This window comes from Acanthochromis polyacanthus, chromosome 8 (genome assembly GCF_021347895.1).
Source record: "Acanthochromis polyacanthus isolate Apoly-LR-REF ecotype Palm Island chromosome 8, KAUST_Apoly_ChrSc, whole genome shotgun sequence".
Lineage (NCBI taxonomy): Eukaryota > Metazoa > Chordata > Actinopteri > Pomacentridae > Acanthochromis > Acanthochromis polyacanthus.
In genome coordinates this window covers 6,943,664-6,959,454 of record NC_067120.1, presented here as the reverse complement: position 1 = coordinate 6,959,454, position 15,791 = coordinate 6,943,664, and the positions used below count along the sequence as shown (strand labels likewise).

The 15,791-nt window shown below is 40.4% G+C and overlaps 1 protein-coding gene across 1 annotated transcript in view; it reads right to left on the bottom strand.

The window, feature by feature from the left end:
* mrpl23 (mitochondrial ribosomal protein L23) overlaps positions 1–11,119 on the bottom strand; it is a 46,298-nt gene extending 35,179 nt beyond the window's left edge. The window contains exons 1-2 of the mRNA XM_022193940.2: positions 10,967–11,119; positions 7,439–7,561 (exon numbers count right to left, since the gene is read on the bottom strand). Coding sequence (XP_022049632.1) covers positions 7,439–7,561; positions 10,967–10,986 — 143 coding nt within the window. The 5' untranslated portion in view covers positions 10,987–11,119. The remainder of the gene's footprint in view (positions 1–7,438; positions 7,562–10,966) is intronic.
* Positions 11,120–15,791: the final 4,672 nt, after the last annotated feature.

Below are 15,791 nucleotides of genomic sequence, written 5' to 3'. Positions count from 1 at the left end.
ACATCGCATGTCATGTAGTTTTTTTTTGCTGTACAGACATTTTTAAAATCAATCTGGATACAGTTTGTATATGCCAAAAACCTGATTTTAGCAGGCACTTTGAAGACCTTGATGGCTATGATCTCCTTTCTTTGTTTTTTGTCCAATTTTTCTTTTTTGCCCAGTTGATAATGAAGAGGCAGACAGGAACAGGCTGTGGATGTGGGGAATGGGGAGGTAACAAAGGTCCCAGCCGAGACCTCAAACCATTGATGTTGCATTTGAGTGGCATGTCACATGCCTTCAGACAGCATAAATCCCATGTTTAAAGCTCCATTCAACAAACAATTCCCGAGGCCACAATTCACTATATAAATACAAAATATACAAGTGTGTATGTAGTAACAGATTAGCTCCATAGTTCTATTCCCTCAGCTGTCTATATGCTGACCCCAAATGACCTGGAGTAGTAAGACAAACTGATGTACACCCATTTATCTGGTTAACTACAAAACAATTGGTTTAGCAGTGGGAAAGTGGGCAACTGAATAAACGTTATGTGAAAAGCTATGATGATCTGGTAGCTTTGCTTCATCTTTTGGTAAAATCATCACAGTGATTCATGTTTCAAGAATGTTGTGTGCACTCCACTATATAAACCGAATTCCTTACCAGTCACTGTAAATTTGTATTTGCTGTAAAAACATCTGATCCCAAGAGCTGGGGAGTTGCTCCTGTCATGTCTTGCTTGCTTCAAGATAAATTTTACTTTGTACAGGGATGATTCAGTGACCATGGTGCCTTTTGCGGCTACCATGAGTCCCTCTTAGAAAGGTGGCTTGTTTTAGCAACTTGACTTGGCAAACCACTGGAAGGCTTTTAATGTGGCTCCTTGTTTGATAGGAAATGGGTTGCATCTACTTTTGGGCTTTATATAGTGCCTTTTTGGTTGGCAGATTATAAGAATTACCAGGGAATGGAAAAGAGGAGGACACAGAAACACATCAGGGTGATGAAGAGTTGCAGGCAACAGCTGTTTACTGCAGTTTGGAGGAATCTTATTCATTCTTTCATCAAAAAATAGTTGTATTCAATAGGGCTGGACCCGAATATCCGAAATATCTGAATATTCGTTCGCTACGGCCCATCTCGGCTCCTCCATTCGTGTTTGTTTACCACCACCCGAATGGCCGGGTGGCTGCTGATTCTGACGTCACGCTTCACTTCGTTGCATAAACACAAGACAAGATGCTGAAGACACCCCCCACCACCACCACCATCGTTAGGGGCTGGAGCGAATATTCGGATATTCGTCTTTAATAGGGCCTGAATATTTGGAGGCCAGAAACCACTATTCGGGCCAGCCCTAGTATTCAACAATACAGGACTTGTAAGCAAGCTATACCACGGCCTCACTTCTCTGAATATAGACACCACGGAATATGTGAAACAAAGATGGGAGAAAGAAGCTGAACATAGAAATAATACATGACATGTGGCCGAGTGACTGGAAAACACCGGTATCCTCCACCAACTAAAAGACTTGGAGGGACTTTTGTTGGACGAACCTAATCCAATTCTTTATCTAAACAGAAATCAAAACAAACTGGCACCCAACACAACTGCTGGAGGGAATGTGGAAAGGTCATTATCCAGGTCTATTGGAATAAGGTGACAAGAATTATATCAAAGGTCCTAGGTTTTAACATCTGCGTGACATTTATAACTCTTTATCTTGGCATCATCCTTGATGGCATGAATGCAAATGATGCTTACCTCCTTAAGATTTTGCTGGCAGCAAGTAAAACAACCATCACAAAACATTGGCTCCAGAAAAATTGCCCTACACAGCCCTCTTTGTCAACATTGTTAAGCAGCTGCATAATACAGAGCAAATCAGTTACTAAGACTCCAAAAAGACCAAGGAGAAAAACAATGGAGAAAATTTAGCCATTGAAACATAAACATTAACTACTATTGTCATTGTGATGCCCTGTTATTGTGATGCACAGACTTGCAATTCATTCTGAGACCCTTCCCGTTTTTATTTTTCTAATTTACTTTATTATTCATTTTTATATATTCTATTATTTTATTCATTCAAATTCTTTTGTCATTCTTCTTGATGTTAGGAATATGGTTCCCTGTTCCATGCTATGCAAATGTTCCTTTAAAAAAAAATGTTATAAAGAAAAAGTAAAAAAAAAGTTAGATTCTTTCTCAGTCTGTGAGTTACCTAATGTTGCTGTGGAAAACCACATATAAAAAACAGCACCACAGTTGGTACAGGTCTTAATTTGTTAATTTGGTGACAGAATTCACTGTCTAATTTGTTTCTACATCATTTAACACTGTAAAATGATGTAATGGTACAAGTGGAAAATATCAAGAGCTTATACTTGCCAAACAGAAAAAGAACACATTAGCAAAAACTAACATTGCACTTTTACAATCACTGACTGACAAACAGGCCAACTTTACATCACAAATAATGGTCTCAAAAGAGCAGGAGCACTCCTCAGTCACACTGACCTCAATTGGCCCTTTGACATCTAATGCTGTGTGTTTTAATAAATCCCAAAGAATTTATGAAAACCAGTCTATAGTGCATATAAATACACTACAAAGTAAACACCAAAGGTACACCAAACAATTCTTACACACACGTACATGCACACACACAACATCAAAGTACACTGTGTCAAAGTGGCTTAGTGGTGAGAATGAAACAGGAGAGTTGTTTTCTGCGCAGATGAAAGGCAAAAGAAAGCCGCTCCTCATTGTCGGCCTGCCCATTGTCAAGTTTGGGTTGAGATACGCACACTCTCTACTTTAACCCTCCCATCTAAATAGACAATACATGTACAGAAGTTGCTCAACACTAAGTATCAAGATCATAATAGCAGACTTTGTTTAGAGGAAAAGCCATTGAGGAACCTGAGACTTAGGGAGAGAAGAGACAGTTGAGAAGTTGAGAGTATAAGAGCAGCGTGTGAAGGATTAGATTTATTGTTCAGGTTTTTGGTCTGACAATACAACAGAAATAGATCAAAGACCAGGTCATGGGGAGTCACTAAACTCCTTACAGAGAGACAGGTCAGTAAAGTTAGCTCCACTCATCTACCGGCTCGCTAGATGACTTCATGCGACTTTAGCTGAGGTTAATTGGCGTGAAAAATGAGCCAGTTTCCAACACGCGTTTGTGAAATGGAACAGGTGAACAGAATCAGTGGACGATTGCCATGGCGATCATAACATGGTCTGACCCAACAGGTACTGAACAGTCATCGGAGTGGAAACACAATGTGGGCTGCTGTGTAACAGGGTCAGTCTGCTCAAGTGTGATTACAGTGAGAAACCGCAGCATGGTCTGGTTTCATAGTTATTAGTCTGCATAGCATGAGATGTGACTGAGTAGTAGACTGAACACAAAATTCAATGGGGTGTTCTTTCCTTTGTGTGTGTGTGTGTGTGTGTGTATATGTGTGTGTGTGTTAGCACTGGCCTCCAGCCATGCCAGGTGAGGTACAAGAGGTGAGTGTGTGGGTGTAAACCTAGAAATTTGATGATGTTCTGGAGCAGAGAGGAAATACTTACATAGCACAAAAGGTTCGAGAACAATCAAAAAGACAAACAAATACTTCCCTCTAGCAGGCAGAAAGAGAATTACGATAGAACACAGCCCAGGTGTCTCAAACAACAAGTGCCAAAGAGGGATTGGTTTTGGACACGTAGCAAAGCGTTTAAGAAAAGCACAATAAACAGCAGAGTCCAGGGTGGGACAGACGGAAAGGACACAGAGACACATGCGCAGATGCTAGCAAGCGAGTGGTACCGCAAACAATCATGAAAACTACAAAAAAAAGCAACAGGGATTGAGCCAAACAACTGTGGATATCTAGCTCCCAGGTGTCACCGAGATAAAGGCCACCTTGTGTTATTGCCCTGAGAACGCCAACATTACCACTTCTCATTAACAGCTGCTCGGCTCTACAATTTACCCACGCTTACACCGCCTACCCTCGAGAATCATAACTACAACTGCTTTCATTGCCATAATGACTCAGACTTCTCAATAAGCTGGAGTAGGAGTGATATTGGGATTGTGTCATTGTTTTTCTATGTGCATCCATTTTCTACATTGTTTGTACGATAAGTAAAAAAAATAACAGTGTCTCGAGCACACACTGAGGCTCCCAGCAGCGTATCAATCAGCCGTGCACCTCTCGCAAGGCTTCAAAGACTGCAAGGGAAAAAAGCCCTTACACACCCTTATAAACACACATGCACCCTGCATTTACCCACTTTTGAGCGTATATACACAAAGACACACACCGTTCTCACAAACTGACTCACCCACACTGACGAGCGCATGCACACACGTGCATGTACACACACACGCACACAATTACATAAGCACCCTAGGAGTTTGGCAGAGAAGAGGCAAGAATCAGAGTGGGAGGCCAGGCACCTGGATGAACAGATTATGGTCTAAACCCCACCAGAGACACATAGATGATCTGCCTCAAACTTCAATTTTTCTCCCCAGTGTGGGCTCTGGGCCTCTCATCGCCTGAGGAGTACTGCTAACCTCAGTGACCTTGGCTCGCAGAGGTAGTCAAAATCAGCTCATCTCAACTACATGCTGACTCCTGTTGCATTTTATGACAGAATATATATATTGTCCAAACCCACCAACGTCAACCCTGTATAACTAAACGCATATATGTTGCTCTTATTCTGGTGTATATGGCAAAGGAGCGCTCATGTGTATAATTAGAATGTGGTAAGGTGGTGTAATATGCAGCACATTTCACTCAAGTGCTGGACAATTAACAAGATTTTGCTTGTATTTTCAGAGTAGATGTTAATACAGTTTCCTCTATATGACTGACGTTTGACATTTTGCTGTCTGTAACTTGGCCTGAACTTCCACAGCAGAGCCAAACAAAAGTTCCTTTAACCTTTCCTCCCACATCACTCCCCATGGCAGCCTTTTGCAAGTCATCGTTGCAACTAAGTTCATTAAAGATAGCCATATGGTAGTACACAGTGAGTACACTACTGAGGAAGAATGCCTCTGCTTTGTTATTAAGGCTGTCACACCACCTGGTGGCCATGATACCCAACTCCTGGTGCAGAAAAGCTTCCCACCAGGGCCAGTAGAGTGCCAATGACAACAAAATACAGCAGCCTAAAATGTGAAACATAGTGTATCACAGGTGGAAATGAGACTAATAAAATCTAATAAAGGCAATGTAGTACAAGCTTGCTGTATGTTTTTTTTTTTTTTTTTACTTGCACTGCAAACTTTGCTTCTGAGTTGATACACTACTGTTCAAATGTTTGTGGTCACTCAGATAATTTCATGTTTTTCAATGAAAATTTACACTTTTATTTATGTGCTAACATAATTTCACAAGGGTTTTCTAATCATCAGTGAGCCTTTCAACAGCATTAGCTAACACAATGTAGCATTAGAACACAGGAGTGATGGTTGCTGGAAATGTTCCTCCGTACCCCATGTAGATATTAGGGCTGGCCCGAATAGTGGTTTCTGGCCTCCGAATATTCGGACCCTATTAAAGACGAATATCCAGATATTCGTTCCACCCCGTAACGTCCGACCGGGCGGGTGCGGCGGCGGAGACGGCCCGAATATTCGGATCCGTTCGTGTGGCGGCGCGGCAGCGGCAGTAGAGACGGCCTGAATAGTCGGATCCGTTCGTCTCGTCTCCCGGGTCCACATTTTGCCCTCGTTTAGTCTTTAGTTAAACTGAAGAATTCCCAAACACCGGTCTTCAGCATCTTGTCTTGTGTTTATGTAACGAAGTGAAGCGTGACTTCAGAGTCGGCAGCCACCCGGCCATTCGGGTGGTGTTTACAAACACGAATGGAGGAGCCAAAATGAGCCGAAGAACATGGCGGGATGAGCCGAAATGGGCCGAAGGCGCATGTTTATGTGATCACAGGACGAGATGAGCCGATGAGGGCCGAAGGCGGAGGGAAGACAGTAACGCTGCATATTCTTTCTGCCCGGTGACGTCCGGCCGGGGGGGGGGATCATTTATAGTGCCGTAGCGAACTAATATTCGGATATTCCATTTGCCAATCAGATACGCGAGATCTGGTCACGTGACTCCCGGTAGACGCCAGCGGTACGGACCATAGCATCAGTACAACAGCTACGGACCCCAAACCTAACCCTAACCTTAGCTTACCTTTCAACAGTTTGCAGTGGTTAGCAGCTTCTTGACTCGCGAGACTCGCATACGGGTCCGTATCTGTCAGGCAAATGGAAAGTGCCGTATCCGTAGGCCACAGGCTACGGGTACGGGTCCATATCTGTAGACACTACCTAAATGTTATCGACACAGGGGAAAAAATGAAAGGACATTTCTAAGGGACCCCAAACTTTTGAGTGGTATTGTATAGCCACGTGAATGTTCATTCATTCATCCTCAAGTAAAAGGTTCAAGCTCCTGTGATCATTACCAGCCAACCTAATGATAAAACTACGTATATGTTGAATCTGTGCCAGCTCTGAAATGCAGCTCAGGGGCTGGCCAACAGGACAGTGGCAATAAAAAAAAAATAAAAAATTTTCTCATCTATTTCCAAAAAGTGAAAGTATTAAAAACTCCCTAATCTGTCGTCATTCTTACTGTAACTACTAAGGCACTCTAACGCTGCATACTGTGAATTAGAAAGAAACAGGGCACAGTCATCTTACCCTGTGCAACCACTTATTCAATGATAACTTCACACACATAGCGCTGGTTAGCGCCTTGCATGGCAGCTTCCGCCATCAGTGTGTGAATGTGTGTGTGAATGGGTGAATGTGACGTATCATGTAAAGCGCTTTGGGTACCTTGCAGGTATAGTAAAGCGCTATATAAATACAGACCATTTACATAATTAAAGGCTGCAAATTTATACGTGTGCTCCAGTCCCCTTTGGTCCACAGGAAATTTGTTGTCCTCGGGCTGAGCATAAACTGAATTTCAGCTACATTTTGCTGAAATATGCAAAGATGCAGATAGTCCTGTTTAAATTAGACATATTTTTTGTTAAAAAAAATGCTGGAATGGTCAGTGGACAAAAATGCTCAGTGTGAACTACTTAACCAATATAATGTTAGCACAAGAAGGCCGATAAAACTCCAAGTCAACAATGAAGTCTTGACACATTTTATTCTGGGAGCTTGAGGCAATAGTAAGCAGTTAAAGAAGAATGGGGAGATTAAGTACTTACTGGGAAGCTTTTAAAACAATATATTAATTGCAAAATTTAGCCAACAATAGACTTACTGGTGCCACAGGTACTATTAGTCTAAAACGATTTCTAAACAGCAATCAGTTCTGAATTACCATTCCCAGTAGTAAACCTTTTGAACTAAGGCAAAACGCAATCTGACACCTAGTAGTACAGAACTAAACAATTGCAAGCAAAGACTTACTCCATTGGGATGCGAAACTGGACAGTGTCAGCAGGCTGCTCTTTTCCCGGCCTCACCAGAGTCAGGAACCAGTTGGGTCTGAAGAGCCTCAGCTGGGGGTTCCCCAGCTGGTAGAGAGGGTATCTGAGAGGAGAAAAAGGGGTTGATACTGATCATCCATTGCATCATTTACAAACATCAAGTATTTACTATAAATTACGCAAACTGCAAGGAACATATTAAAGCTGCACAAGTACCCATGTACATCTATGTGGTGCAATGAGTTTTATTGGCAGTAAGTGATGAATGCTGAAAGCTAAATGCTCCTCTATGTTCATAAGGTCAGTGTGTAAGGTTCGCGGTCGCCAAGTCGCCCGAAGCGACCAGAACGATGCCCGGGCGATAAACAGATACAGTTTATACATTTCTCATCGCCCGTCTGGGCGACAAGCATTTTATAAATAAATAAATTGAAAGATTTCTAACCTTTCGCTTTGTTCTGCGCAGGCAGTGTTGCCAACTTAGTGACTTTCTCGCTAAATCTAGCGACTTTCCAAAGCGTCCTAGCAACTTTTTCTGTCAAAAGCGACTAGCGACAAATCTAGCGACTTTTTCTGGTGTTTCGGAGACTCTGACAGGAAAACTCGGATCATTCTGCAGTTATTGTTTTCACCGAGCAGCAGGTGCTGCTGTGAGCTTCTCCCTCTCCCAGAGCACAGGCTGTCAGTCCAGTAACCCCGCAGCAGTCCCAGTGTCTGACTAGAGGACACATCACTCCACGGCCAGACGGCAGATGAATCGCGCATGCGCAAAGTCACTACAGATCCCATCCAGACTTGCAGAGCGGGATATAAATGAAAATGCTTCTTCTCTGTCATACTAAAATAAACCACAGCATTTAGCTTCTAGTACAAAAACATATTTTGGGTGTTTTATACTCACTTTTTGGTCTATTCCACAACGTTATTCCTCTCACCTACAATGTTGATTACAATTACATGCAAACTGGGAAATATGCAAATTAGGCGATGGCATCATTTAGCGACTTCCAGCAACTTTCCTTACTGAGGAGTTGGCAACACCGTGCGCAGGTTTACACCTTGCCAGCAACTAGCTCTGAGAATGAATGAGGTTTCAGCACGATGAAACTGGTAAAAACTAACAGGAGAACCAGAATGGCTGCCAACACCCTGGACAACATTATGACAATCCAGATGTGTACATCCTCAGTCAGAGAGTTTGACCCAGATCAAGCTATAGACAGCTGGCTGAGTGGTGCCAAAGCACCCAGGAGACCAGCTCTGATGGAGAGACTGAGAAAAAAGCATAGGCTGGTGGTCCACAGTCAGCCCAGTGCAACTGTGACTCAGGAAGCACCAGACCAGCAGCTGGAAGCAGAAGACCAGCAGCAGGAAGCAGAAGTCCAGCAGCAGGAAGCAGAAGTCCAGCAGCAGGAAGCAGAAGTCCAGCAGCAGGCAGCTGCTCAGGAAAATATTGATGAGGAGGAGGAGGAGGAGGAAGTAAGTTCAATGGCAAGAGGAAGGCATGGAAGATGTTGATGAGGGGTTTCTGGATGATTTTGACACAGAAATGACTGAGGAAGATGTCGTTGCTGGGCTCAAGAGACTGGCACAATTTGAAGATGTTGATGAGTTGATGTAGATGGACATCTAGTTCAACTAAGTTGTGATTGTAAAGATGAATAGAGACTGTTTTTTTTTTTGTAATGAGAGACTGATTATTTCGATTCTAATGGTAAGCAGGCGGCGTCGGCGACTTGTGGCGGAGACGGCCCGAATATTCGGATCCGTTCATCTGGTCTCCCGGGTGCAAATTTTGCCTTCCTTTTGTCTTCAGTTAAACTGAAAAATTCCCAGACAGCGGAGGTCTTCAGCATGTGTTTATGCAACGAAGTGAAGCGTGACATCAGAGTCAGCAGCCACCCGGCCATTCGGGTGTTTTCCATGGATCCAGACTATAAGCTCCATCACTGCCAAAATCTAATAACTTGGTCCTTGTGTCATTTCTGACCTCCTCTGAAAATTTCATCCAAATCTGTTACGTTTGAGTAATGTTGCGAACAGAGAGAGATTAACAAACGCTGATCATCACATAACTAGTAGTAAGACAAATTCCAACAGAAAACTTTGTTGAAACATTGAAATGGTCATGTTTCTGGTGTTTTACATGTTTATTTAAAAGAGGATTTTGCAACATTAATTTTTCAGTGTTGATAGGCTATTACATATGACATCGAAGTCAAGGTTTTCAAGTTACTGCTCGAGACAGCCACATCTTGGGCAAAGAAGCACATTTTAAAATTATTTTGTCAGGAATCAGTATAGAAATGTTGATACCAATAATCAGAACAACAATCACAATATCAGCGCAATATCGGTGATGGGCCAATTCATGATCATTTGACTCCTATTACAAAGATGCAAGGCTGCAGTGACCACAAAAGATAAAGGTAAGAGTAAAGCTGACTGTGAATAGTTTTCTTTTAACTACAATGAGAAAGTGTCAACTTTGCAGATACCCACTTTCACATTTAACCTTCAAATAAAGTGATTTTAGGCAAGGCACATTTATTTATATAGCACATTTCAACAACGAGGCGATTCAAAGTGCTTTACAAAGACATTAAGACAGAAGATGACAACACAATTATTAAAAGAAAAACAAAACACTTATAAAATCATTAAAAAAAAGGTCAGAACAGTAAAAAGATCAAAAACAGAAGTCAGAAAACAAGGGCATTTTAAAAGTTATATTGCAGAGCTGGTCATAAAAAAAAAAAAGATTTAAAATAACTTAAAAGTAACCGTCATAAAATAGTAACCGTTTAAAATAGCTGTCATAAAATAAGAGTTAAACTAATTTAAATTTTAGATCATGTAATGCCACTGTTTGCTTGTTTATACAGCAGAATGTCCCAAGACTTCACAAAATGGTATAAATATGAACATAAATGCAACCTCTGAATATGAAGGATGAAATATAGTCACTGCAGACATTTAATGAACAACTATAAAGACAATTTATGCTGAAGTCAAACGACATTGAATTTCCTGAGGACAGTTTCCTGTATAGTTAGCCTCTGGTTAAATCTCTTGGGAACAACAACACAACTGCTCTGGTACACTGATACAAACAGGTGTGTTGCTTCAACATCTGCACACCAATAAAACGACCTGGCTATCATAATAACCCACATATTTACTGCACTACGACTCTAGCTGCATGTTAACGTTAGTTTGTTTTTAGCTTAGATGCTAATGGCTAGCTGCTAAGGGTTAGCTACGCTCTCGTTGCATAACGTTAAACATTCACAATGAGCACATGAGCGGCCGCCCAAAACGTGCAGACAGTTCGCAAAACTAACTAAAACACGCGGTGTTAAGAGCTAAATTCAGACATACAGGATAGCTGGAAACCTGGGACATGCCAACCTTAGCTCACGTTTGCTAGGCTAACAAACTGCCACAAAATTTTACCAACTGAAGAGCAAGCCGAGGTGAAAAACCATAACAAAAAACTGACACTTACAGCAGTCTTGTTACGGGCATCACTGCAACGGTTAGTTGGCAGAAATAAGCTGCTAGCTAGTTGTTTTGTAGTTTTTCAAGGTTGTCATATGCTACACGTGTATGAATAAACTTCCGGGAACAATGATCCCCCGCGCAGGCGCACTGGATTCGCTCTGTCCTCAGTGCCCTTGAAGGGAAGATCCTATATCTGCATCTGCCACTTAAAAGCCAAGAGTCAAAAATGATGAGTACTGCATGTTGCTCAGACTGAATGAAAACAATTAAACAGCTAAAATACTTAACGTGATTTATTAAATAGCATTTAACTATTACTTAATTCTGGAACCAAGTGTCACTGTACTTTTATGATGTAATACCAATGTGGACCTAATTTCTTTAAATCTCTCAAATTCCTTTTCAGCAATGTATATTTTGGGTCATTTTTTCCAGTTATTTGGACCACCACTTTTCAAAATAGGCCACAAGCTAGAGCCATTCATAATTAATTTATTATTTAAAAACTGAAAATCCTCCTCACATGAATGTGATTGTATGTGTAGTCCTGTGATAAACTAGTGACCTGTCCAGGGTGTAACCTGTCTTCATTCATTCATTTTAAGTCAGCTGAGATAGACTCCAGCCCTCTATGACCCTAATGAGGATATAATGAACGGATGGATAGCTATACCCATTGCCATCATTTTTTAAGTTGATTTATTGGTTAGAGGCCACATTCTATAATGCATCTATCCACACAATTAACATATACTGCTGTAAACAAAACAAAATCATAAAAAAAAAAAAAAAACTGTTACAGGGGAGCAGGAGAACCCAGGTGCAGACTCAGGGAAAATGGCACACAGGTGATTATAGGAAGATCTTTATTCAACTAGAAACTAAACCAATACGTAAATGAAGAACAGAACAAAACCAAACTTGTCTAAACTCTACAAACCAACACTATGAATACAAAAACAGAAGTCTACAAAACTAAACTGGATTCACAAAACTAAGCTCAAGAGAGGTACTCACAAGATGGGGGAAAGTGAACACAGAGGGGGAGAAATCAGGCTGAGGGAATCCAGGGGCAGACAAAGATGAGACAGGACAACAGGCTGAGACCGAAGTAAGGCTAGTGAGAATCCGGGAGAATATCAGAGTCCATGTGGGGTAATCCAGAGGAGAAAAACAAAGTCCAAAAGGTGGGGAAGCAGAGTCTCAATGGGAAAGTGAGTCATTATGATCCAGTGAGGTCTAACTGAATGAGCTGAGCATTATACTGCAAGAGGTGATTGTGAACAGGTGTCCAGAGTGAGCTGATCACTGCAGCTGACACTCATTGCAGTAATCAGCAGGTAGCAGAATGCAGGCAGGTGAAACAGGGAGAGCAGGAGGGCAATGACAGGGAGAGAGAGAGAGACATGAGGGAGAGGACAGACAGAGGGAGCCAAAGAGACAGGTCAAAACAGAAACAGATCAGGACACAAGGGGGAAAGGAGGAAAAAGAGGAATTAGGGGAAAGAAGGGCAGGGGCCGTGGCAGGATCAAAACAAAAACTTTGATATGACAAAAAAATATTTCGACTGTTGTGTGCGGCTTTGACAATAAAATAATTTTCTTCTCTGATGGAGCTCAAGACTCAGCTGTGTAACAAATAATTTAACTGCAGATGATTAATTGTTACTCTGTGGTTGACAATTCACTGTTTCACATGTGGAAATGTACACAGTCCAGTTTACCTTTAGGTTCTGATCAATCCTGTCTCCATGTTGCCAAAAATTATAGCCTTTGTAAGCAATATGTCAGAGGAAAGACTTGTACAAACAGCAGGAAGCAACAAGCAAAGCTTCATCATCCGTCCATCCATCCATCCACCCATGAGTCTATTATTGTGTCTCACTAATCTGACTCAATTTACTAGTTGTATTTTTATGGACTTTTCAAAGAATTATAGTGCTACAGGAATTAGGCAAAATTCAAAAGTAGTAAAGAGAGAAAGGAGTTTTGTGATTTTGGAAATTTACTTCAGTCAGTGAAAGGGCTGGAAAGTGTCTTTTGCACTTTCTGTGCACATTTTCAGATTTAATTTTTCTCTTTGATTTTGATCCTGGTCACATGCATAAAGGATTTTATACATGAACGCATACATAAGATAAGATAAGAAAAAATCAGATCAAATACGGTGCAATACGATCAGATATTAAATGAAACGATACAATAAAACATTGTTAATCTGGATGAAATTCTTCAGGCTTAAGGAAGTTTTACCTTATGTACAGTAGATACATATATACACTGACAACATGGAAAACCTTTACATTTACACATGCACACATACTGTGTATATTCAGTACACCAGGATAGATTGAGTCTTAGATATCCATATATCAAACATAAATTGTGATAATGAAACTTTGATTGCCTTATTGTGCGAAATACTCAAAGGACACTGAAGACTTGCGCATCTGTAAATTACTTAAGCGCTATAATTTCCCCATAAATATCCCGAACCGTCTTCTTCCATCTCCTCCTTGAATTACAGAGGTCATATTCTTTTAAAGAATTGGTTTCAGTCGTAAGCGTGTCATCGTTGTGAGTGTTTTCTCGGGGCACATATGATGATGCAGCAGCAGAGGGAGACCTCGTCCCATCTCTGCTTCAGACTCTGTGCCCTGACGCCTCACCTCACACCACACTAGGATGTGCCTGCAGCCCGGGTAAGGATGATTGAAGGCCCCCTGAGTGGAACATGAGTCCCTGGCTCAGCTGGTTCAGACCTGGCAGGAAATGGACCACACTGACAGCCCACACTGTGCCTGGGAGGGAAGTTTCCATCAGTTAAGATGCCATGAAGTGGGTGTATGTGTGTGTGCAGAGTGAGTAGTTTGGCTTTTTTTTTATTAATATGCAGTAGTTGTAATATTTAGCAGATAACAAAGGCTTTTTGTCACATTACATCAGAATGTCTTGTAATGCTTGCAGGGTTTTTTTCTCCGAAAGACAAACAAACGTGTCTGATGATTGGGCTCTTTGGTTGTTTACTTGTTTGTTGCTTTGGAACTGGTTCATCTGACAACTGATATGAGAGTGTGCTGGAGAGTCTTAAAGGTGGTGAGCCAGAGGTGGAGAGGTTACTTTCAAAACATATACTGTAGTGTATACTGACCACTGCTTTTTACACATTGTGACATTAGATTTTTCAATAAATTTGATTCCATCAGCTGTAATATCTATGCATCGCACACCAATAGATTTATATTTTCACACAGGTTTTATTAGACTGTAATGCGCAAATTGTTCCTGTAAAAATGTTTTACACATGGCTGTAGGTTAGTGGTTTCTTAGTTGTTTCTGCATCCATTCCATCACTTTCTTTTTCATCTCTGCAGCATTTGAATGCGCAAATACTTGAAAACCAGCAGATACCGAGTCAGCCTAAACAAATACAGTTTCTTATTTGTAATACTAGATATGATTTATGACGTACATAAAATAGTAACTGTAGGTTTTTGCATTCAAAGACACAAAAAAGTGAAAAATCTCTCTAGAAATGTGAATTGATACATTTTTAACTATGTAAGGGTCTATATATTTGCTCCACAAGCAACTGAATGTTACGATCCAGTGTGAAGTTGCACTGAAATACTGACGTCTTCATTTTGTTTCATGGTGAAAAATGTCCCAACAAATATTGAATTTCACTCAGGGACAAAAGCAGAAAGAAAATAAGGCATCCAGAGAGGCAAACCTGTGTAATATCTGGATTATCACTGAGCTTCAGGGACCCCACGCTGTAAAAAGTTTTTGTACATTTTATGGTGAAAATTGTCAAACCATGATGGTAAAAATCTGTAAACTCTAAAACAGTTTGATGCAGTTTGTGTAACACTGAATCACCATAAATAGGTTAATCGGGAGAAAAAGTGTATTTTTTAGATTTTTTCGTCTTGAAAAAATACACTTCCTTACTCCTGCGCAGTTTTTAATGGAAAAATGCCTTTATATGTATAACAAAACTGTAATTTTTGCAATTAATTCTTGAAAACTACAGTTTTTCACGGTTAAATGAACATATTGTTGTACTGGTGATGGAAACATGCTGTGTTATTTATAACAAGTAACATATCAATTTCTGTATTTATTACATGTGATCAAATTGATGAACTTTTGTGTTTATGAGACAAATGCTTTCATTTTTGTAACAGCTTCAGCCGCAATTTTTGCAAAAAATGCATATATATATAATGTTAAACACACTAACTGTTGTGCTAATAATGGAAAAATGCTGTAATGTTCAGAATGTTACGCAAACTATATTTTATGTAGTATTTTCATGTAGATTTTAAACTTTTTTTACATTAAAATATGGAATGAAACACGTTTTTATACCCTAAAATGAACAATATCAATAAATTTCTTGAAATGAAAGTGCAGATAACAGTGTTGCAATAAATATATGGTAATTTTATTAGTTAATGAATATAATTAGTGTATAATGGACGGGAAGCAATTTGCGCCACAGTGGAGACATGATCACTCAGTATCTTGTAGGTGTAATATAATTTTAACAGTTTTAACATACTAGTCGATATTGTGCTTATGTAGTAAATATTCATGAATAAATTAACCATGCAACCATTTAATAATCTCTAGTTGCAGTTCTAATTAATTTAAACACCAACAATTAGCGTGGGTAACTTAAAAGGTTCTGTTTTTTGCCCCAAGCCCACTAGCTGGTTAATCCACTCCTCCTGTGTGTTTATGTGAGGAAAAAAAGTGCAGTTATGTCAGCGCAGTGGATTATATCACTTATACCTCACAGAAAGGCATTTGTTTGTGTGTGT